This window comes from Dipodomys ordii, unplaced genomic scaffold, assembly GCF_000151885.1.
Source record: "Dipodomys ordii isolate 6190 unplaced genomic scaffold, Dord_2.0 Scaffold12, whole genome shotgun sequence".
NCBI lineage: Eukaryota > Metazoa > Chordata > Mammalia > Rodentia > Heteromyidae > Dipodomys > Dipodomys ordii.
Window position 1 is genome coordinate 6835937 of NW_012267228.1, and position 25356 is coordinate 6861292.

General features: G+C 43.3%; 1 protein-coding gene across 1 annotated transcript in view; it reads left to right on the plus strand.

Annotated features, from left to right (window-relative positions):
* The window catches only part of Sumf1 (sulfatase modifying factor 1), a 57701-nt gene that overhangs the window by 13955 nt on the left and 18390 nt on the right, over window positions 1–25356 (plus strand). The window contains exons 3-6 of the mRNA XM_013010610.1: window positions 4747–4829; window positions 8120–8242; window positions 9095–9209; window positions 16076–16189. Coding sequence (XP_012866064.1) covers window positions 4747–4829; window positions 8120–8242; window positions 9095–9209; window positions 16076–16189 — 435 coding nt within the window. The remainder of the gene's footprint in view (window positions 1–4746; window positions 4830–8119; window positions 8243–9094; window positions 9210–16075; window positions 16190–25356) is intronic.

Genomic DNA, 25356 nt, shown 5'->3' on the forward strand with positions numbered 1-25356 from the left:
AAATGTCATCATTTGCAGTGTTCCTTGAAAATATGTATTTCTCAGAACTCAGTTCTTCATCAGAGTTTCTCAATGTAGTGGACTAGCAATTGCTTTTCAAGGCAGGCAGGAGTTTAAAAACAAGTTTTAAAATATGGAGTTAATAAATAGTAACATTTGGAAAAGGATTGCATCCAGTGACACTGGATGAGACTTGTCATAAATTAGACCAGAAAATATTTTGGCTTTCTCCACAACCCTAGGAAGTACTATTTTGACTTCCATTTCACAGATGAGTTAACTGGGGCCTGGAGAGGGTAAGAGCTTCAGATCCTTGTCTTGTAAAATGTGGTACTGTGTTCAGACTCAGACAACTGGCTCCATCCAGGTCAGATCTCTTCACTGTGGGGCTGCTGTCAGCGTGGCTGACATTTAGCAGGACTTGCCCTTCTTTTCCCCAGTCATCGTAGTACTGAGGGGAGCTCGCTCTTCTTAGGCCATTGACAATGTCTGCAGACATTTTTGTGTGCTACAGTTGGGTGGCAGCTGGCTTCTGGTGGGTAGAGGTGCAGATGACAGCTCCTTGTGTGGTCTGTAAAATGTCCACCATGCTGTGCTGAGGAAACCTGTTGTGTGAGGCATACTCATGCAGTCTCCCAGTCCTTCACCCCGTCACATGTGTATCCTTTTCCTGGGCTGCTGGGGTTTATGCCCTGTTACGAATATCCTTTCTTCCCTTCTCCCCCTTGGTATTGGGGTTTGAACTCAAGGCCTTACGATCACCAGTGCTCTATCACTTGCCCCAGCCTGTATTTTCTTTTCTTGGAGGCCAGTCTTGGACTGTTAGCCTCTTACTTCTACCTCCTACATAGAGGGGGCTACAGTCATGTGTTACTACCCTTGGCCGGAAGAGAATCTCTATTCTTCCAGATATCATTTTTCTTCTGATTACAATAACTTTCTCTCTCTCTCTCTCTTTCTTTCTTTCTTTCTTTCTTTCTTCTCTCCCTCTCTCACTCTCTCTTTCTCCCTTTCCCTCTCCTCTCTCTCCCGTCCTTCCATCTCTCTTGTTCTCTTTCTCTTTTCTTGTCCTAGAGCTTGAACTCAGGGCCTGGGTACTGTCCCTGAGCTTTTATGTTCAAAGATAGTGCTCTATCACTTGAGCAGCTCCACATCTGTTTTTTTGGTAGTTAATTGGAGATAAGCGTCTACATGCTTTCCTACCCAGACTGGCTTTGAACCATGATCCTTAGATCTCAGCTTCCCAAGTATCTAGGATTACGGATGTGAACCACCAGCGCCTGGCCATATATTCACATACATATATTCATATGTATATATATATATTTATATTTATAGAGTAGAATCAAGGGTGTGTGTTATAGGTTACCTTTATACCATATCACATATCCATTTCTGTGTCATATCTCCTAATAACTAACTGTATAGTGTTACTTTTATGAATAGATAACAAGGACTGTTGGATTATTTTGTAATTTTTATTTGGAAACGGTATCATATAGAGCTACACTATTCATTTATCTCTGCATACTTGCTTCAGCTACTACTGCTTTAGGCCAGATGTCTAGGCTGCTGCCCTTGGTCAAGGACACTATCATCCCTGCTCTAGCCAGAATGTGTTCTTTCTGTGTGCATCAAGCCTTGGAAGTCACTCTCCTTACTACTTGCGTAATATGAATTACAGAAATAGTGACAAAAATGAAAACCAGATGTTTAGAATGAAAGAAGAGAGGTAAGCAGAGAGGAAATGAAATCAGAAGCTATAACCTGCTGTGTCTGAGTAGTACCTAGACCTACCAGTTTGAATTTTGCAGACATTGTTGAAGGAAAATGAGGTGACTGGGTTTACATTTTGTACTTTACCCTTTTCAACTAAAGAACAAATTCTTACATATGAGATAAAGCATGACAACACTATCAGTATACTCTCTTAAATCATACTCCGATGATTCCTGGGACGTGGAGATCCCTTGCAAGAATTAGGCCCCAGTGCTTGACATACAATGGATCCTCAATAAGTACTGTACCTAGTCTGAATTACAAGGGAAAAGGACAGGAAAACCACATGGGTTGACTGGCCGCTAGAGCGGCTACCTTGGGTCTTCAGTACGCAGCCAGCAGTACACTGTCAGTACACTGTCTTCCCTCAGAAGACAGTGGGAAACCTCAGTCTACTCTTGCTTCTAAGTCTGTGTGTGGCTGCCTGCTCTACAGCTGGGTGTGCGGCCATCCTGTGGTCCAGGGGATTTTCTCATAGTCAGAAACATCTGTGCATATGCAGAGTTACTAAAAACCACAGACTCTTTCAATAATAGTCATTAGATGCCGCACGATACGCATTAGCCCCAGTCTGGAATTCCTAATGGATAAAGAAATTGTGGAGTTTAAAAAATTGATAATGTGCAGGTAAAAAAAATGGCTCATGCTTTAAATCCTAGCTACTCAGGAGGCTGAGATCTGATGATTGTGGTTTGAAGCCTGTTTGTGCAGGAAAAGTCCATGAGACTCCCCCCCCCCCAAAAAAAAAAACCCTGATAAACAAACCTCTCCCAAAGCCAGAAACAGAGTTGTGGCTCAAGTGATAGAATATGCTAGCCTTGGACCAAAGGAGTTCAGGAACAGCACTTAGGCCCTGAGTTAAAGCCCCAGAATCTGTGCCAAAAAAAAAAAAAAAAAAGATAGCGATGAACTATTTCATAGATAGGAAAGTGTCTAAGACAAAAAGGTTTTGTCGCATCTGCCACAAACATTAACATGTTTCAAGTTTTGCCATGTTTGTTTATTTGAGCCTACTAGAACATTCCAGTGGTGGTGCTTATTAAGGGGCGCGGATGTGGGTGGGGTGATCCGAGTGTTCTGTGTACATCTTCCCATGACATCGAGTGACTTACCTGTCACAGGCATCAAGTGTGCGCAGTCCAGTCAGTAAGTGCAATGAGTGAACCAGGTTAGTTGTGCAGGGCCAGACAGAGAAAAAGCTGTACCTTTCAGCTCCCTTGCTCTCTATAAAGTGCCTGGCAGTAGTGTGGTTTAAGGGCACAGTAGCTTTTTTTTTTTTTTTTTGTTATTAACAACGGCAACAATAACTGGCTTTTCCCATCAAATGGTGAATGTTTTGTGTGGATTGTGAGAAGGAGAGGGAATGAGATATGGGGTCTGCAGTGACTGTTAGCAGACACACTGCTCCACCCAGGCTGGTCAGGATGTGAGTTATTGACAGTCACTATGTCATGGGGATAGCCTGGAGTCTGGTCTAGCTTACAGTCAGTATTTTCAATAATACTGATTTCTTTTTGTGGCTCCCTGAAAGTGATTGCTGGAGGGTCAAGCATGGCAAGACTGATTCCCTGTACTCATTGCTTGCTAAGGCTTAGCCTGAGTTACTGATGGCCCAGCCCTAAGCCCCCTGCTGTATCTCCTCGTTGTAATGACTCTATGTGGGTGCTGTTTCTGCTGCTGTCTAAAAATGACATACCAGGCTTGGAGAAGTTAGATATGGGACTGAGGGTGACCAGAAGAGCAATAACCCAGATTTTATTCTGACTGCCTTCACAGCCTGTGGTTCTAACCAGGCACTTGACAGTGATGCTGTGTTGCTTTTTTTGCTGGTTAACTTGGTTAACAGAATGGTAAAGTAGGAGTTAAGGTCTTAGTAACCATTTGATGAGCAGGTGACAGTCTTATCTGACTTGACCTTTTCTGGTGTCTGAGTTAGGGCAATCTGATAGCATTTCGCCCGTGAGGGCTGTCAGGGACAGGGGAATAATGAACTCACCCAGGGTCACATAGCTCATTTTGGACTGGAAATTAAATCAGGGTCTTTAAACCAGCTCTTTGATCTCCTTGTGTACATTTAGACCACAGTTACTCACACAGTTAACTACCTCCTAATTTTTTAACTAGGAGATGTGCTACCTGTCTCTCACTTTTCAGAAATTAATACAGAGCCAGGGGCTGGTGGCCCATGCCTATAATCCTAGCTACTCATGAGGCTGAGATCTGAGGATCACAGTTAAAAGCCAGTCTAGGCAGAAAAGTTGGTTAGACTCTTATCTCCAGTAGACCACTCAGAAAAAGCTGGAAATAGTGCTGTGGTTCAAGTTAGTAGAGTGTCAACCTGAAGCACAGAGAGGCTCAGGGATAGCACCCAGGCTGAGTTCAAGCCCCAGGAATAGGGAGAGAGGGGGAGAAGTTAATACAGGATTAGCTAACACTTCATTTTTTTCTTTTTTTGTTTGTTTGGGAACAAAACAAAGATCCTAAGTGCTGACCCTGAGCTTTTATGATCAAGATTGGCACTCTACCACTTGAGCCACAGCTCTACTTCTGAGTTTTTTTGGGGGGTAATTAATCAGAGATAAGAGTCTCATGGACTTTCCTGCCCAGGTTGGCGTTGAACTGCGATCCTCAGATACCAGCCTCCTAAGTAGCTAGGATTACAGGCATGAGCTACTGGCACCTGGCTTCTTTTGGAAATTCTTGGGAATAGGCAACACACACACACACACACACACACACACACACACACACACACACACACACACACACACACACACACACACACTGTAATTAAAGATGTATTTTAGGAATACACCTTTATTTTCAGTATTGTGAAAAAGATAGCTGTTTGGTAGCCCAAATGGCACTGAAGACCCTAAGTGAAACTTTGGTGTTGCTGTGTGTACTGAGCTCACTGTTTTCCTGGAGTCACTGCGCTAACTGGAGTTGGTTTTCCATTGCTTTGAGGTGGCCGCAGCTCCCTGGTGGTTACCTGTTAAAGGAGCTGACTGGAGACACCCTGAGGGGCCCGACTCTACTGTTCTGCACAGGTGAGTCTGATCATAACCCTCTTGACATGTTTTTCGTTCCAAAACAGGTCTCCATGCTCTTGCAAAAGAACTCAGTCACTGTCTTCATCTATAAAATACACCATCAGAGTGACAAACCCTAAGTGGTTGGTAGGAAAACGGAATGGCAAAAGATGATGTATGTGAACACCCAAATACTGTGCCTCGCACACAGGCGCCTCTTAATTAACAGCCTCTTTCCTTTTTCACTTGACTGGTCAGTTTTCTCTCATAGATTTCTGCCTCTTTTGACACACTTGTTACGAATCTTACGGAGTGGTCAGTTTTCAGGATCTGTTCGTGTATTCTGTTTTTTCAGTGGGTCATGGCTGTCTGTGGAGAAGTAGCTGTGTTCTGCCAGGTGACCCCTGTGGAAACCCAGGCCCTGAGTACAGGATCATGTGATCTTTAGTCCTGGACCGGCTGACATACTTGGAAGCCACCATCTAACTAAAGAAACCACAGAATGACAAGTCGGTCAGCACGTCTCCAGGGTGGCAAGGAAGTAATTATCTCAGGCAAAAATAGAGGCACACTTTAAACTCTGGAGATGGAGATAGGTTTGGGTTTGGACTCAGCCTCTCAGCCCAGGAAAACTGTTCTCCTAACCTCATTCTTCAGATGGCATTTTTAAGCCTCTTATTTATTTATTTATTTTTTTTGGTCTGGTCGTGGGGCCTGAACTCTGGGTCTGGGCACTGTCCCTCAGCTCTTCAGCTCAAGGCTAGCGCTCTACCACTTGAGCTACAGCGCCACTTCCGGCTTTTTTTCTTTTTGCTTATTTGGTGCTGAGGAATCAAACTCAGGGCCTCAGGCACGCAAGGCAAGCGCTCTACCACTGAGCCAGCTTCCCAGCCCCTAAGCCTCTTGTTTTTAAAACTGCATTCCAGGTTATTGCCTTATTGCCAGGGACCTAGGTATGGGTAAAGTTGGGCTTCAGGGGTACAGCCCTTTGACAAATGTGAGAAATGGATTTTCCGAAGCCTGAGGTGGCAGCTTCTGGGCCGGCAGTAGATGGTGAGATGCTCATAGAGTCCTTGGACACCTCAGGAGGAGAACGGCCTTAGCGGCCGACCACATCTTCTCTTCTGAGCTCACCAGAAGGGGAAAAGCGAAGGCAGTCATGGGGCTTGAACTCAGGGCCTGGGTGCTTTTTCTGAGCTCTGTGCTCAAGGCTAGGGCTCTACCACTTGGAGCCATAGCTCCACTTCTAGTTCTGCCCAGACTGCCTTGGAAATTTGATCCTCAGAGCTCAGCTTCCTGAGCAGCTGGGATTGTGGAGCCAGCCATTGGTGCCTGGCTTTTTTTTTTTTAAATGCTGGTATTGGGGCTTGAATTCAGGGCCTGGCCTTTTTTATTCAAGGCTGGCACTGCACAACTTGCTCCATAGCTTCACTTTCTACATTTTTAGTGGTTACCTGCCGATAAGAGTCTCACAAACTTTTCTACTAGTGAAATGACTTCCTGCCTCCCTTACTTCCCTCCCTGCCTCCCTCCCTTACTTCCCTCCCTCCCTCCCTCCCTCCCTCCCTCCCTCCCTCCCTCCTTCCTTCCTTCCTTCTTTCCTTCCTTCCTTCCTTCCTCTCCTTCTGTCGCTCTCTCTTTTGTTATTATTAAGTAGTTGTACAAAGGGGTTACAATTCTATAATTAATTTATGAGTAAACTGCTTTTTGGTCACTGTCACCCCTTTCTTCATTCTACCCCATTTGCCCCCCTCCAGTCCCTTCCCACAAGTTCCGTAGTTCATTTTTTACATCATATATATTGAATACAGTGACTGCATTTGCTCACCCTTCCTCTTGAATTGGCCTTTTTAAAAAGTAATTTTAAATTTCTTTTGTGGTTCTCAGGATCAAACCCAGGGTCCTGAGTTTAGTTGGCACACATTCCACTGAGCTACATTTTTAGTGTGGAATGTATTTTTAAATCATGCAGAAGACGTTGACTGAGTCAGTCTTTTGAGAAAAGTACTGTCTTGTTAAGTGCTGAACATAGTGACTGGCACCTAATAGGTACTCAGTAAACTTTTGTTGAAAGAACAAATGAAAGTGCTATCATGGTTATATGGAGAATTCAAAGATGCATGAGGAAGGGACCAGGAAGGTGTATGTCTACTTGAAAACAGCTGACAAGGATTCAATCCAAACGGCCTTTCTCCTCTCTCCCCTCACCCCCTATCCTCTCAGGTAAAAGGGAGACTGACCTGGGATTGGCTAGCATAGCCAGTAGAGGTGTCTAATCCAGCTGGAAAAGTAAGACACGATGTTAGACATGAGCTAACAACTTGGGGAGGAGGGGAGACAGGAGGGGAACAACTGGGAGAGAGTGACGAGGTGGGTGACACTGTTTAAAAGGAAACGGAATCATTACCTGACTTACGTAACTGTAACCCCTCTGTACCTCACCTTTACAAGAATGTTTTTAAAAAAGATGCAAAGTTACTAAAGCCAGGAGGCACAGGTTGGGAAATGGAGGCTGTTTGCCATGGGATTAACCCTGTGGAAGGGAGGGTTGGAAACAGGACTGAAGCAAAAACGCAGGCTCATTGAAGTCCTGCCTGACAGCGCATGGGGCCGTGGGGTGTGTGTGTGGTCTGTAGGGTGGAGCTACAGTGCACCAGAATGGCTCGTTCTTGTGTCCCTGCATTGCTCAGGCAGTGGTAGCTCTGAGGAGACTGCAACTGTGCAGACCCTGAGGGCGCTGCAAGTGTCTGCTGCTGGCCCTTCCAGCAGGGAGCAGCCCTCCTGCCTTCCCGAGGTGGTTTAGGCACAGCCCATCCTTGTGTATTATCTCCCTGCAATCCTATGGGAACCCAAGCCTACAAAGTGAACACATGGGGGCTGGGAAGATGGCTCAGTGGTAGAGCGCTTGCCTTGCATGCCTGAGGCCCTGGGTTCGATTCCTCAGCACCACATAAGCAAAAAGAAAAAAAAGCCGTAAGTGGCACTGTGGCTCAAGTGGTAGGGCACTAGCCTTGAGCTGAAGAGCTGAGGGACAGCGCCCAGGCCCAGAGTTCAGGCCCCACAACCGGACCCAAAGTGAACACATGCTTTGTATCTACTTCCAAGAGGAATCATAACCCATTTGGAAGTCTGGGACACCAGAAACCCTCCATGGAGGGGCCAGATCTGGCATGGAGAACTGGAATTCAGGAGCAGGACTTGCTACAGTGTCATTGGCTGGCCCAAGGATGGTGACGGGCAACTCTGCTGAGCCACTTCCTGTTTCCTGTTCCTGTGGGTGCTCTCCTGACTGCTCTGCTTCTGCCCAGGCCGGATCATCCAGTTCTGCATGTCTCCTGGAATGATGCTGTTGCCTACTGCGCATGGGCAGGGAAGCGGTTGCCCACGGAGGCTGAGTGGGAGTACAGCTGCCGGGGAGGCCTGCACAACAGGTACTGTGAGGCCTCATCTTGCTGAGCAGTGATGGACTTCGGTTAAGAAATTGGTTAAGAACAACTCTTGGTCTTCCTGGGTATTCTTCTTCCTTATGAGGTTTTTAGGTGACACTGGTGAATGAGTCACCAACCTTTACCGTCCCCGGAGCCGAATGGGCTCTTCCTGCAGTCCTGGAGAAAGTTCCAGCAAATCATTCCCCCTTGTGTAACATATTACTCTTCAGAGCTACTTGGCAGCCTGCCTTGCTGTTAGCATTTTCTTATTTTAGACATCTTCTGAAGCAGTGGTATTTCTCTGCTTTTAGAGCCACGAGACAAAACTCATGTTTAGGTCACATCTTCTAGGAAAAGCTCCTTAAAATAACTGAGGCTTTATAAAAAAAAAAGTGTGGCGTGATGGTGCCCAGTCATGTTTCCATATAAGTCCAGAGTGATGTCTGCTCTTCCAGTTTCCTATAAGCTCTTCTTTCAGTTTTGTGACTTACTTTAGGCCTTTGCAGTACTCAGGAGAGTCTGAGGTTGTTGTAAACTTGGTATGAGTTGTTAATAAAGACATTTTATAAAAACCCAGATTAGAATCTGTGTGTGTGTGTGTGTGTGTGTGTGTGTGTGTGTGTGTATGTGTGTATGTGTATTTCTTTGGAAATGATCAAGTGATTATTTGTGTGTTTCTTTGTGTCTGTATTTGTGCACGTGTGTGTGTGTGTGTGTGTGTGTGTGTGTGTGTGTTCTTTAACGGCCTACATAGAACTAATGAGTCTTGTTCTCTTCCATTGCATCTTCTCTCCTGACTTCACTCTAGAAGCCTGGGCCTGTTTGTTGGGCTGACACCTGTGTCTCTCCTAACAGGCTTTTCCCCTGGGGCAACAAGCTGCAGCCGAAAGGCCAGCATTATGCCAACATTTGGCAGGGAGAGTTTCCCGTGACCAACACTGGTGAGGACGGCTTCCGAGGAACTGCGCCTGTGAGTAGGGAAGCTTCCAGAGAAAGGCAGCACCGCTGAGCAGGAGGCTGGGTGGAAACCGGGCGAAGCGTGTCACAAGTGCTAGCGCAGGCCTTCCTTTCTGCACTCATGATCTACTCTCCCAGGTGGCAGGTGCCAGCAGCTAGTCAGATGCTTTCTTTGATGAGGCATTTTTTTTTTCTGATCCCATGGAACATTTAGAAAAACAGAGCAGGATGAAGGAGAAGGCTCAACGGACCTGGAATTCCACTACGAGGAAATAATCCCTGTGAGCAACGTTGTGCTTTCCCCGTTCATTCTGTTGGTGGTGATAATATTGGCTAGTCATTGTGCTTGCTGTGTGCCAGCACGCACTTGGCAATGAACTCTCAAATGGTGTAAGCCATGTGCATGCACGGTCTCATTACTGTCCATTCACCTCTGTAAGGCAGGTACTGTTGTCCCCGTTTTCCAGGTGAGCATTCTGAGGCACAGAGAGGTTAACTAACTTGCTCAAGGTTACACAGCTGGAAAGCGGCACAGCTGGGACTTGAACCAGGTCGGTTTGTTTCCAAACCCATACTTAAAAATTTTTTTTATTGTGTGTATAAAGATGATATGCAAAGGAGTTACAGTTAAGTAAGTCAGGTAAAGAGGACATTTCTTTTTGGACAGTGTCACCCCTTCCCTCTTTCTCAGTTTCTCTCCTGTCCCTACCTATAAATGGTATGGTTCATTTTCAACATAGTGTCTAGTGAGTACCACTGCTGTCTTTGTTCACCCTTTGTCCCTCCATTTCTGTATTCCCTGCCATCCTCCCAGAGACAGATCAATGAACAAACAAGGAAAGAAAACAAGAACAGTAACAAAGAAAAAAAAAAAACTCTTGTTTCTATTTCCTGGAGTTCATTTTGATAAATATTACCGTATCTGATCAGATGCGCATAGGCATTGTACCTTTTTTTTTGTTGTTTTGAGCTTGGGCGCTGTCCCTGTGCTTTTCAGCTCAAGGTGAGCGCTCTACCACTTGAGCCACAACACCACGTCTGGTGTTATAGTGGTTTATTGGAGATAAGAGCATGTGATCCTCAGATCTCAGCCTCTTGAGTAGGTAGGATTATAGGCGTGAGCCACAGGCACCTGGCTGCATTGTACCTTTGTGGTCTTCTCCTAAGACCACATTACCAAATTTACCAACGTGTATTTCTAGTGTATGTGTCTCATGTGTTTTTCTTACATATTTCATTTAGATCACTTTGGCTACAGTATTATATCTTACTGTTTTCACACAGTTAATATCAGGAACATTATCTCTTACAACAGTAGGTCACACACATTGCTTTTCAGAAATTAGATGATCGGTCAGATGAATCGATCCTAATTTATTGTCCTTGGTTATAGATTTAGTTTCTTTCTGATTTTCCCCTGTACAATACAGTAATAACAAAGATGATTATTCTCCTATATCAATACTGAGGTATTATCTGAAATTTTTTGAAGCTAGTGTACGTACTGGCTATGAAATGAATGAGTCAAAGATTAGGAACACCTTTTTTTCTTTCTTGTGTCCTTCTTCCCTTCTGTCCTCCCTCCTTTCTGCTCTTCCTCTTCTCTCTTGAGCATTGCACCTAGTACCTGTATGTGGCTAAGTATAATTTCAACCACCGAACTGAGTTCTCAGCCCTAGGTAGCTTTCTTGGTAAGTTTCGCATTTGGCCCAGTGGTGGTGAAGAGCAGCTGTGGCTTATTTTCCTTCATTGGTATACAGGAGATTCTTCTCACTGCTCATTGGCGGGCAAGTCATGCCATAAACGAAGCCATGTTTAAAAATCGTCTTCGTGCATTGGTGCTGCTATCACCACATCCTGCAGGCTGAGTGTTGTGGGCAATGGGAGATTCATGTCTCATCGTTCTGGAGGCTAGGAAGTGGAGATAGAGGCCTCCCTGGCATGCTCTGGAGGGAACAGCTGTTCATGGCTTCACAGGGCAGGAGGCAGAAGGCACGATGGCACTTCCTCCTTCAGTTTAGTCCCTTTGTATACTCGTCTCACTTGTCACTCCTTATCACCCCTCTTAGTAATACTGCATTGAGGATTCCATTGCACCGTGAATTTTGAAGGGGACACCATCATTCAGACCATAGCAAAATCATGCCAATTTGTGCTTGACACAGTGAGAAGAGAAATCTTGAGGTGAGGAAATAGCTCTTAACTGGATTTGTGACAGAGACTCATTTTCTTTCAACAGTCTTTCAAACAGTTGTCTTTTTTTCAACATTTGCCATTTTTGTTTCATGAAAAATACTGCTTCCGAAATGTATTTGTAAGTGTGACATGGATAAGTCATATTTATCCATGGAATATAGCCAAGCAATTACCTTTGCAACTGAAAAACTAAAGAAGTGTGTCAAGATCCAGGTATTTTTGGAAAGGATGTAGAACAAGGAGACACTTGACCTAGGAGAAATAGAATTAGTTTTAGCCAAGGTAAAGCATGGTAATTTTTGGAGCAAAATTAATATATGAAATAAATAAATTTCATGAGAATATTTCTTCCTTAAATAAGCATATGAGTGCATATGTGTATATTTATATCAGATTCCATATATGTGAGTTGTGGATAAGATAAAGCACCACTAACTGGTGGGAAATGGATGCATTATTCAATACCGGCAAAAGACTAATTGAACCATCTGGTAGCTGGTTCCTCCCAAGTTCCCATCAGGAGAGCTACTGCTCTCCAAGTGCATAGTTTTATTCAGTAAAATAAATGATTCAAATTCTCTGCAGAAACGATTTCAACTTTTTTTTATCCAACTTCAAATGGATCAGAAACCCAGCTTGTTGGTGTGGAGCACGCGTGCCTAGGGCGCCTTTAGGCAAGCAGAAGTGGCATTGAAGGGTGGACAGAATATGGCGAAGGTGCCTGGAATGAGTGCCCATAAGACCATAGGAGAGCTGTTGGATGTTAGACAGCTGGCGAGCTAGTGACTGAATCAGAATCTGCTGAGACCTATGTAGCGCCTCACCTGTGCAAGCTTGCAGCTAACACAGGAAACGGGTTGCACTGGAAAGGACTTCAGCAGCATGGGTCCCCTTCATGGATGCTGTGTTGAGATGATACAACAGCAGCGGAAACTTGGAGGTCAAGGCCAAGGGCTAAGGCAGAGTTTTAGATGTAGATCTCAGTTGTCATGGGAGCAGATGTGGAATGAGAGCCTCCAAGGCTCGAGTACAGCAGAGATTGGTCCTGAGAGATGGCAGGCCTGGGTCATGTGGCCACCATTGTTGCCCACAGACTTCTGTGATAACTGTTTCTGATGAACCAGACAAATGATACAGGCACCTGCCAGGTTTAGTAAGAGACCACAGTATATAACTCTCTTGGACATTGCTCTCACATTTTGTGTCTGCATTTGAGTAAATGAACTGCAAAGGAAAATGGAGCCATGTTGGTACACCTTTGCCGAAACACAAGATTCATTGTGAAATTAGGAAGCCTTCCAGATATTTACAGTGGGAACATTTAACAATGAGTTTCGAAGCTGTCCATAAAGCTTACTTGTGAACTTGCTGTGAAATTTACTAAAATTGGGATGGTTTATCCGGGGTTCTGAGGGAACCAATTTGAGAAGTAAGAACTGAGCAGAAAGTAGTCAAACCACAAGAGGTGACTTCTACCTGTGTTGGAATGAGTTAAATTCAGTGAGTTAAATTCAAACCGCTCACAAAAAGAATTACCGTGGTTCCAACTAAGCTGCTCTGAACAGTACACAGGCTGTAGGTATTTGAAAGCTGGAATTTAACTTTTTCTTTACTTTCGTTTTTGATACAGGCCTGACAAGTGTTGAACTCTCAATCTTCCTCCCTCAGCCTCCTGAGTGCTGGAATTAGAGGTGTATGCTACCATGCCAGGCAGAAATTTAACTTGAATGATGGGATGGACTAGAATGACATAGCTTGCTTGCCTAAGATTGTATACATTATATACATTTTACTATTTCAGCTCAGACTTGAAATTTATCAAAACATTCTGACCACTGTGAACCAAAAAGTTGAATTCTTAATTTTGCTAGGCCACCGTTACACTATTACTAGCTCCTTTTGTTTCTAACATGTATCTTCTTGCTTATCTGAAACAGCATGTCAAAAGACTTTGTGTTACACGTTTATTTCCTTTTGAGATTCTTGAGAAGCTAGTATTTTACCCGGGAACAATTAAAAAACTTGACTTTTCTTATTGGCACGCTCACATACAGTAATTTAGGGAATGGTGACCTCCAGATATGATTACATCAGACATCAAATTATTTCAGAGACCTGCCCCAAGGTTTGAGTAGGGAACCATTATTTTCCCATGTATGGACTAGCAGCGCCCAGATGTATTTGCACTGCTTGTCTGATGTTAGCTGAATGTGCTGGATCGTAGAAAGAGCTCAGGTAGACTCTTTGAGGCACCTCCACGTGGGCATGGCACAGGCCTGACAAAAAGCCTTTCCTCCATTTTTGGTTTCAGTTTCTTATTGCTCTTGCTCCCCTGGCTGCTTCTACTCTCCCTGTGAAGCAAATGGAGTTCTTCTTTTCCTTCTTACTTCTAGCTATTAGTCTACCTTGCTCTGACCTCTTTCTGGTCATCTCCATGTGCTCTTCAGCACAAGGCAAGTGCTCTACTACTTGAGCCACAACACCACTTCTGGTTTTCTAGTGGTTTATTGGACATAAGAGTCTCATGGATTTTCCTGCTCAGGCTGTCTTTGAACTCTGACCCTCAGATCTCAGCCTCCTGAGTAGCTAGGATTACAGGCGTGAGCCACTGGCACCTGGCTTTCTCCATGTTCTTGAAGAAATACCTTACACACAAGTTTCTCCTGCTTCCTGTCTCTCTTACTCTTGGAACTCAGTCTGCTCAAAACACTCCCACCTTTCTAAAGAGTCCCTTTACCTAGAACCTTCTCCCTCTTGAAACTTCTTGTAATTTCTGTGCCATTGCCTTTCACTGTGTTCCCTTACACATTCCCTTCTCCCTTGCAGAACTGGAGTTTCAGTTTTTGGCATTTGCTTGTTTTCTCTCTCATTAAGCTTTTTTGGGATCGTCTTTGCCATTGGGCCCTTCTCTGTCTTTAAATTGCATGGCATTCCTGAATGAACCAGTGTGTTAAGTTCTGCTGCTTCCATAATGAATGCTGATTATGGAAGCAGAGCAGTAGAATATTTCAGCTTTCCAACTGCTCTAGATGACGTTCTTTTCAGTGTTGTATCCTCACTTTGGTTGAAATTCTCTGAATGATCCAAGCAGCAGATGCCGCCATTTCATGTGAAGATGAAAAGCCATCTGAAGCTACATAGAAATGAATGTTTCATCATTGTTTTTGTCCCACTGCATTACTAAAGGATGCAAAATTCCAACAATAGCTTAATTATTTTCATGTAAAAAGGATAATTTTTCTATGTTTGAAAAGTTCCATTCAAAAAAATCAGGGAGAAAATTTTAAGTCAACAAAACTAGCAGATCTGCTCAGCATTTACTATTGTTCTGTTCAAGTTTGTTCTCTTGCCCTTCCCCTCACACTCTTTTATAGAAAGTCTGTGCTTTGGTTCTGTGTCTGATAGTGTTTTTAGTGTTTCGTGGTACTCTCTGACCTGCCTTTGAAATATGGTAGAATTCACTGTTGAATGTATAATTTGCTTCCAAATTCTAGGTTCCAGAGACTGCAGACCTTCTATTATATATACACACTTGATAATGAATTCACATTCCTCTTATAAAAACAAGTCTCCTCAGGTTTTTAATCACAGGGCCAAGTCTTAAATATAAGAGGGAGAATGAAAGCTGGGTGCTTGTGGCTCACACTTGTAATCCTAGCTATTCAGGAGGCTGAGATCTGAGGATCACAGTTCAAAACCAGCTTGGGTAACAGAGTCCATGACTCTTATCTCCAGTTAATCAGCAAAAAGCTAGCAGTGGAACTTTGGCTCAAGTTCTAGAGCTTTAGCCTTAGCTAAAAACTAAGGGACAGTGTCCAGGTCCCAGGTTTAAGTTCCAGTACACACACACACACACACACACACACACACACACACGCACACACGCATGCACACACACACACACACACACACACACACACACACACACACGATGATGAAAGAAGCTAGTGGTATGGTCAGAGAAGTTTAGCTTTGGTGGCAAGTTTAGCTTTGGGTTAAGTATGGTATTCCCATTAGTGATTCTGAAGGTCTTAAGTATCACCTCTGTATACCCACACCTACACCCATACCCCCCCTCCCTCCACACACACACAGAGTTGAAGAAATTTGACTTAGGGGCTCAGTATTAGTCTATCAATTAAATAATTACACTAGCTTCTAGGCCATTTAATAGGAAAAACTTCACTGGCTTTGGTGCCATTTAATAAAATTCCCCTTACATTTCTAAACTCTTTTTGAGAGCTCAAAGCCACAAACAGTTGCTTGCTTTGTTTTTATATTGGCCAAATTGTATTTTGAGTGTTGGAATGAAAATTAATAGTCATACTCAGAAATGATAGCTTTTGGTGCATTTTCTGCTCCAAAGCCATTTTTAAAAACAGGCAAGTAGTTTTTTGTTTTTGTTTTTCTGTCTGTCATGGGGCTTGAACTCTGGGCCTGGGTGCTGTCCCTCAGCTCTTCAGCTCAAGGCAAGCACTTTGCCACTTGAGCTACAGCACCACTTCCGGTTTTCTGGTGATTTATTGGAGATAAGAGTCTCATGGACTTTCCTGCCCAGGCTGGCTTTGAACCAAGCTCCTCAGATATCAGCCTCCTGAGTAGCTAGGATTACAGGTGTGAGCCACTGGCACCCAGCCAGACAATTACTTTTGACAGCATTCTTTTTCCCTCCTTTATGTTTAGGTCGACACCTTTCCTCCCAATGGCTACGGCCTGTACAACATTGTAGGGAATGTGTGGGAGTGGACTGCAGACTGGTGGACGGTTCACCACTCAGCTGAAGACATGCCCAACCCAGTGAGTATTGTTCTCAGAGCACACATTTTGTAAGAGACACTCAGAGCAGACTGCAGCCAGGATTTCATGTGTTTATCCTGATATTTATTATCTTGAATATTGAGTCTTAACTTGAATTTCTCCAGACCCTTAGGCATATAACTTTTTTTTTAATTGTAAAGATACTATACAGAGGGTTACAGTTACATGAGTGAGGTAATGAGTAGACTTCCTCTTGAACATTGTTACCCCCTCCATTGTTTTCCCCCTACCATCCCTTCCCTCCCTACCTTCCCTGAGGTTCTTTTTTTTTTTATTGTGATTGATTACATAATTTCCAGAATTTCACAGTATTGTGGAATAATGATGCTCATTTAAAGTCACAAGTTCATTCTAACTTTCCTGGAGCAAATTGTCTATCACAGTCTATAACATATAATGGTGTTCACATAAGCATATAACTTTTATTTCCACTTTAGAATGTTGTGTGAAGATTATAATTTTATATGCTCTGCTGAATTGTGATACTGAGACTCCACCTGTAACTGCAGAAATCAAATTCAGTCTCATAGATTTGATTTGGAAAATTCCTGTTTCAGTATTAACTATTTAGATCTGTAGTGTATAGTTTCCATAGATAGGTGTATACTTCCCTGGATTTTGACAGGTTGAAATTTTGATTCAGTTGCTTTCTTCAGAGCAAACAAGAATGGGTATTTTCTTGGGTAAATATGAGTCAGGAGCTTGAGTTGTTTAGAGATAATTTTTTGAACTTCTTTTTATGACCAGCCAGTGCATCCAATACTTGAGAATTGAAGAGAACTTATTGGGTCTGTTTTATTTTTATTCTGGTATGTAGAGAATGCCCAATGCAACTAGTATACTACCCTGGCTTTAAAACAGAACTTTCCCAGCGGAATATATCAAAATTAAGACCCTAATTAGGCACATGTTTGGGAAGTACTTCCATTAAAGAGAATATCTCGGGACTGGGAAGGTTGCTCAGTGGTAGAGCACTTGCCTTGCATGCTCGAGGCCCTGGGTTCGATTCCTCAGCACCACATAAGAAGAAAAAGCTGGAAGTGGTGCTGTGGCTCAAGTGGTAGAGGCGCTAGCCTTGAACTGAAGAGCTGAGGGACAGTGCCCAGGTCTAGAGTTCAGGCCCCACGACCGGACCCAAAAAAAAAAAAAGAATATCTCTAAATATTTTTTTTTGGGGGGGTCCGGTCGTGGGGCCTGAACTCTGGCCTGAGTGCTGTCCCTCAGCTCAGCTCAAGGCTAGCGCTCTACCACTTGAGCCACAGACCACTTCCGGCTTTTTTTCTTTTTGCTTATGTGGTGCTGAGGAATTGAAATTCAGGGCCTCATGCATGCAAGGCAAGCGCTCTACCACTGAGCCACCTTCCCACCCTATCTCTGAATATTTTGTTTTGTTCTTTGAACAGATTGGGGAAAAATATCATATAATCTCATTCTAGCAAACTAATCAACATTCATAAATAGGCCAAAGGAAATTGGGAACTTAATGTACTTATTTCAAAAACTTAACCTTTGCAAAGGCACCAAAGATTATAATAAAGATAATGAAGTCTTCAGTTTCTCTCTCCGGAGGGTTAAACAGATCAGAATAATTGAAAAATTTATCAGACTTTGTACCTCAGGCCATTTTTTCTTAAAAGTCTGGTAAGTTTCTTTTTGATACGTGCTTAACTCATCTTCTTAAAGAAACTCATGGGCTGTTCAGGAGTAATTCAGCAATGTGAGTCTGTCTCCCTTTTGGGTGAAGGTGAGAATGTTGGTTTTAAAGGCACTTGCTCTCTCAACCCCTTCTCCCCCCCCCCCATTATTCTATACTTTGTTACAGGGTTGGTAGAGGTAGAAGTCAAAGGCTCTGCGCAAACCTCCGTGCGTTTGTGGTTGGAGACGCCATTCTCAACTGGCGAGATGTCACTTGGCGTTTACTGTCAGGATCTAAAATAGAATTCTTTCCCTCACAGATCAAAGCATCTGCCTGTTTGGAAGGGTGTGTTTAAGGCTTCAGAATCCTGGCAAGTTGTGAATGTATCTCTCTGACCATCTGGTGTTGAGCTGAGTGCTTATTAGCTTCCAGTTTTATAACTGCTTGCATTTCTCCTAAGGATTTACAGAAGAATTCAAAAGTTTCATTTCATCAGTCCCAGACTCTGTCCTGGATGCTGTCCGTGTTGTAATGAAAAGTTTGTCTTTGTCACTGGGGTTTCATTTGCTCCTGACTTGACTGGGTTGAGGTTCATTTGAGAATGAGCCCCAAGTCCCTAGAAAGTCAATCCATCCTACAAATTTGCATGACTATATTTCTAGGAGCCAGGCTTTTTCATCTTCTGTCTGGTTACTGTCTTGGCCTCCTGGTGGATTCAGGCCTTCACTCTCTCTGGGATGTGATCTTAGAACTAGATGATGTTTATTCAGGGCAAATCTGATGCTGTGTAAAGCTCTTATTGTCTGCAGAATAAAGTATGAACTCTTGACTGTGACTTCTGAAGTCTTAAGTACTGTAATTTTTTTCTGATCTCTCTCTAACCATACTTTCTCTTCTCTTTTAAACATTTGCTTATAAAATATTGCAAATATCTGGGAAAGTTACAAAAAACTTTGTAATAGGTACCTATGCACTTCCTACTTATATATAAGTTGTGTTAATACCTTATTATATCTCTCTTTAGCCATGAAAAGCAACAAAAACTGCCTTTTTAAGCTTCTGGGATTGTCGCTATATTTGATGTCAGTTGCTGGGTCAGTGGTTCTGTTTCACTAGGGTTTTAGTTAGTTTTTACTGTCTGTATCTTGTAATGAATATCTGGCTGTCAGGTCGAGCTGCTTCTTGTTGCCTGTTCACATCTTGTTTCCGAATATACTAACTTGTTTCCCCACCTTCCCCCTCCCCTCTTTTCCCCCTTCCTTCTCTTCTACTTTTTTTGAATGTTCCAAATTGTGAAAAATCCCCATGCAGTTTTTCTCTACAGAGAATTTACTTTGAGTTCTGGAAATGTCTGCCATATTTACTTAATCTAGTTGGCGATTGAGATGATCTGAAACTAAGCCTCAGTCCCTGTGAGAACTGGTCTATTCCAGCTCACCCTTGGTATTATTGTTCTTTCAGGTGAAACCAAAGTTCAGGCTTTCCCCATGACCTCTTCTCCTCCAAGGGCCTTGAACTCATTTATTGTTTCGTCTCTGAGTCTGTTGAAACTTGTCTTCAGCAGTTGCTGCCATTTGAACCATCAGATCTTCAGAGAAACCAGATTTATCTCCCTAGGACTCGAGCTCTGCAAGTTTTTCAAGTGACAGTAGTTCCCATCTCAGCTGATCAATCCCTGTTTCACTTCAAGGCCCTAATTTATTTGCCTTTCTTCCCTAATGGCCTGTATATCACCTGAGTGTAGCAAATAACCTGATGTGTATTGTAATCATTGCTGCTATTATCATGCCAATTCTGGCTAGTGCAATCACTGTCTGAACTCCAGGTGTTTCGAAAGCAAAGGCAGCTTAGAAGCAGATGTTTTTGGATAGTTTAGATTAAAAATACCCATGTGATTAGTAAATATTTCAATTGGGGACCTGATTTCTTCAGTGTCTTTTATCTGTGTTAATTTAGAATGACAAACATTTTTAAAGATTCTTTGGAGACCTTGAGAAATGTTAGTTTCCCTCATGCAAAGCCAATTCAGGAAATACACTTTTTCTTATTCAGGGACTTCAAGGGAGCAAAAGTTAATCATTCACTTCTGTTTTATTGGGCAGTCATTTATGGCAGAAGCAGGTTGTGGAAACAGCTTTGTGTGCTTTGTACACACAGTCCCTAGGATTGGTCATATGAAGTGAGGTGAGGGTCAGTTTGGTGTTAGCTGATGTGGGGGAGTGTATGTGTGTGTGCGCGTGTGCATGTATGCATGCATGTTTGCACGTGTCCCACATCTGGAAGTGCCTACAGAGCACCTTCATAAAAGTGTGGCCATTGCTATGATATATTTTAGGCAAATAATGTGGTCTTTTTTTCTTTTATAGTTACCTAAAATGGAAACCCATATTAATCTTTGGCAAAATTGTAGTGCTTTCAAAAAAATGAATTTTATAATGTTCTAATTTGTCATACATACTACTCAGTCAGCTCTCAGGTACCATGATGATAAAGTAATCCCTAATGCTTTTCTTACTCTAAGAAAAGCACTTTAATATTAAGGGAAGAGTTTTAGTCTTAGTATTACCAAAGTCATTTGGATTATAGCTCTGCCACTTAATAGCTAAGGAATATTTCTAAACTTTTGAGTGTATCTTAAGCTTCCTTTTCTACAAATTGAATGTGATTATATAGACCTGATAGGGCTGTTATGAAATTTAATTTATTGATGCATGTGAAAACACTTTCCACTTCTGTATTACAGATGCAGTGTTTCTGCTTTGCTGTTTTTGTCTGTTATGTTTTGGTTCTCTGATTGCAATACTACATACTTCTGCCTGCAGTGCTAATGAGGAATGTTGGCCTGGGGGAGCAAAAGGAAGAAAGTATTATTTCTAAGTAATGGTTGCTGATATTCTTCCTGCCTTTACCTCTCCTCTCGTTGGTATACACAGTCACCGTTGCAGCGAAAGCCTCCCTCTTGGCTCCCGGCTTATCATAGTGGAATCCAATTACTCTCAAAAGAGTCCCTCCTCTGAGTGGGAATTCCACCCAGTTTTCTGTCTGTCCACATGGAATTTGATTCTATACTAGGTAGTATAGCTTTAGACATTCGGGAACAGTGTGTGTTTTCTGATGCTGTTTCAGTGTGGTGTAGAATTGACTAGGAACACTGTCAGCCCATTCCCTCTCCCTTGTGTTGTGGGAAGAGTCTAGTCTTTGATTGCTTCCCAAGATGCTCCTCTCAACCTCTTTTCCTGACTGTGTGTGGCCCAAGAAGTCAATTAGAGCACCTGCCAGTCCTCTTGTCAGGATCAGCATGCGTAGCTGTGCTGTAGGGTAACAGACTTTTTACCCGAGTCAGATGTCTTCAGTATTGCCTGTGGTCTTGGGACGTGGACTAACATTACTTTTGTGGAGCTTCTAAGTGCTTTGCTCCATTGCTCTCCCATAACTTTCCTCTGGCCTCCTAACTACCATGTGTGCAACAGAACACTAACCTGCCTCCTAGACTGTGTTCTACTCTTCCTTTGTCAACAGCATGAGGATTTTTTTGTTGAAACCTCCATATTGGAGGTTGTCCCACCCATCTACCACCTTATCCAGCCTCAGACCATAATCCTCCTTCCAGTGCCTGCTGTGACTGGGACTACAGGAATGTTCCACCACTGCTTGGCTAATTAGTTGAGCTAATAGTTTTTTTTTTGCCTGTTCTCAACCTATGATTCTCCTAATCTTTAAAGTATATGGAGTTTAGGTGTGAGCCACCATGGTCAGCTCCATTTACATTTTTTTTTTTTTTGTCAGTCATGGGGGTTGAACTCTGGGCCTGGGTGCTGTCCCTCAGCTCTTCAGCTCAAGGCTAGCACCCTACCACTTGAGCCACAGTGCCACTTCTGGCTTTTTTCTGCTTATGTGGTACCGAGGAATCAAACCCAGGGCTTCATGCATGTGACGCAAGCACTTTACCACTGAGCCAACTTCCTAGTCCCCCATTTACATGTTTTGAATAAGGTCAGTTTGATGGAGAAGTAGCTTAGTATTTAAACACAGCATGAACGTGTTATTGAAATGTACTTTATAAAAAATGAATGTGGCTACAAAGTATGTTTAAGAAGTGCCAGGGAGAAAGCAAAGTGATAGGACTGTGTTTGGGAAAGTAATTTTATCTTTTTCTTATCAATTGAAGATGAAAATCTTCTGGAGACGGTGTTCATGGTTATCCATTGTCATCTTTCCCAGTGGTCCTAGAGCAAAGCTTTTCATCTAGCTTGAGAAAACTATTGAGAAAGAGAAATAATAATATATATAACTTAGATATTTAGACATATTTCCAAACACATATCAACAAACATGCTTCTTACTTGAAAAGGATGAATGCTAATTCTAATTACTATTTAGAAATGCCCACCACAATGTGGCTCAAGGAGAAGGTAGAACACTTATCTAGCAAGGTCATGACACTGAGTACTGAGTACTGCCAAAAAATTAAATATTTACCTTGAGAGCTTTGTATTACAACTCTTGAATCTTTCTGAGCAGAGGGATCAGGGTGTTAAACTGTAACTTGTCTGTCTTAGTTTGAAGGCTCAGTGGATGCAGGAGTAGAAATGATGTCCCGTTTTAGAAAGGAGCACCGGGAAGTGCTTAGGACCAGATTTTGGTTGTTTTAGGGTATTAGAATATTTGTATACACATGATGAGGTGTTTGAGGGGGGTGGGACCCAAGTTGGAATGTGAAATTCATCTGTTTCATAGGTACCATACACAGTAGCCAGAAGGTAATTTTATATATTTTTAGTAAATTTGTGTATGAGTTGGGTATCAGTTGGATTAAAGGCTCACACCTTTAATCTCAGCTACTCAGGAGGCTAAGATTGGGAGGATTTGTGGGTTGAGGCCAGCCTGGACAAAATTTGTGGGACACTGTATCAAACAACAAAAAAATCATAGCATAAAAGCACTGGGGATGTGGCTTATGTCGTAGAGAGCCCACTTAGCAAGCACAGAGCCCTGAATTCAAACCCATGTTCCACTGAAAAAAACCATGAGCAAAGTATGGGTATGTTGAGCCCATGAGATGAACAGCATCATGCTGGTGCTGAAAATGCTTTGATGTTTTGTATTCGTGGGTTTTGAGATTAGAAATCTCAGTGGGTAGTACTTTCCTTTTCAGCTTAATAGAATCAGCAGATTTGGTTGTCTTCCAGTCATTGAATGGAACAGGGCTGAAGATGGAGCCCTACCACCCTGGAGTTAGCCCACAGTTACTGTAGGCTGTTCTGGGAAATCCAAGGATATATAGACCGGCCTCACTGTGAAGATGCCGAGTAAACAAATCCAGGTTCAGTGCAGAGCCTCCACAAACTATGTTCTGGAGTAGTAGGAGCTACGGAGCCATGTGCTTCATAGCAGTGGTCGCCAGGCCAGTGAACCACAACAAAGACAGGTTCTGGGCTGGTTTTGAATCTTAGTCCTCCTGATCTCTGTCTCCTTAGCAGCTAGGATGATAGGTGTGGGCCACTGTGCCCTGCCAGTGCCTGGCCTTTTAAGGAATTCAGGAGAAAATGCTTTTCTCCCTGTTTCTTTTGCCACTGTTTTAATGCCCAATCTTCAGCACCTGTGGCCTGGAATGCTATGTTCAAAGTAACAATAGAAGCAGGGTGTGTGTGTGTTTGTGTGTGTGTGTGTGTGTGTGTGTATGGTATAGGTACATACTTGTTTCTCCTTTTCATTTTTCTGCAGTGTTTCTCTCCTTTCAGGACATTAGGACTGATTACAACATTTCTGTTGGTTAACTGGCTAGAGGTTTGGAAGAATAACTTGTAAATGATCTCCTTACTTCAGTATTCTTAATAAAAGGGCTTTTATTAGCTATTTCCTCACAGTGTATCACTCCCTTGGGAAGGTAAGCCATATGCTGTGTGGTTGGGATTATAACAAGAATGTTAAAAGATCAGAGAGCCAGTATGGTTGTTTGTCATTCTTAGTAATATTTTCCCTCTTGCACTGAACAGCAAAGCCATTGGTAAGTGATAAAAGAGAGGCCAATGACCTGTGTTTCCATCATTGATAGAGCTTTAAAATGCCACGGGCGTGTGGTGAGTCCTTTCACCCTTGTTGAGCTGAGTGTGTCATCTGTCAGCTGTGCTGAGGACACAGCAGGTCATTCCTAGGGTCCAGGAACTCTGGGTGGGGGCTGTTGCTGCTGCTGGATACGAAGGGGGCAGAAGCCATAGTAGATGACCAAGAGGGTGACTTTCACATGCCTTAGACCTTGGTCCCCATCCTACCCCCACTATCTGGCATGGTGGACAGTCTTTTGATTCTCTTTCCTCCTCTATAAAGTAAAATTGCAACGTTGGGTGGTTTCTGTGTGGTAAAAAGAGATGAAAGCACTGAGTGCTGGGTTTGCCACACAGTCAGCATTCAGAATACGAGAGCTAATTATTATTTCCAAGCGTAACGATATTTCCAGGCATAAAGTTTCCTTTTGGAAAGTCTTTGCATCTTCAGCACTGCCTCTTGTTATTGAACCGACCTTTTGTTTGCTCATATGCTTGTTTTGTGCTGGGGGCAGAAACCAGCCCTAGCCGGGGCCCATAGAGTTTGGCTCCCAGAATTCCTTCTTGCTTACTTATCCGTAATGGGTGCTTTGCTTTTACTGGTGCTGAAGAAGACGGACCCAAAGCCCAGGCTTATGGCTTCCTTTCCAAGGTGGTGTATGCCTTCCCTGCCCTCTTCTATGCCTAGATAGCCTGGGGGGACGGGCCAAGCATGCCTGTGGCTTCTTTAGTTGTAACCACAGCTCACATGCCAGGCCTGAACCATCTTTCTGGGCAAAGGAGAAGGCTCTGAGTTCTGTCCAGAGGCTTCTGGTTTCTGCTGTCTTGGTCTAGTTTAAGATATGGGGGACAGTTGCATTGTGGGCCACCTTCTCTACCAGACTTGTTGTCCTGACTTCCACTCTTCTGGGCCTTCCCCCATCTCTTCATACCTGGACCCTCCTTGGATGGGTGGTTTTTCTTGGTATTATAGTGAACCCACACTATACTGAACTCCTATAGTACCTCGGCTTCTACTTTCTGCTCCACATTTTCAGCTAAGACTCTTATTTGCTTGGCAGTCAGACTTTAATGTATGAATATATTCTGACCCACATTTCTTTTCTTCACAGTGTTTCATGCATAGCAGTCCATATGCAGCAACAAATTCCCCTAAGAACTGCAGCGCAGAGGTGGACTCAGTCTACATTAATGGTTCAGGAAGGAAGAGCAGTTTCCTTCAACTTGATGGTCCCCAAGCAATTTTTCATTTTAGCTTGATAGACTATTAGTGTAATATTTTGTGTGTGTGTGAGCATGCACACATGCATGTGTGTCCACATGTGCACATATGCCAGTCCTGGGGCTCGAGCTCAGGGCTTAGGTGCTGTCCCTGAGGTGTTTTTTTTCCTCCTCCTCCTCCTCCTCTTCCTCCTCCTCTTCCTCCTCCTCCCCCCTCGTCCCCCCTCCTCCCCTTCCTCCCCCCC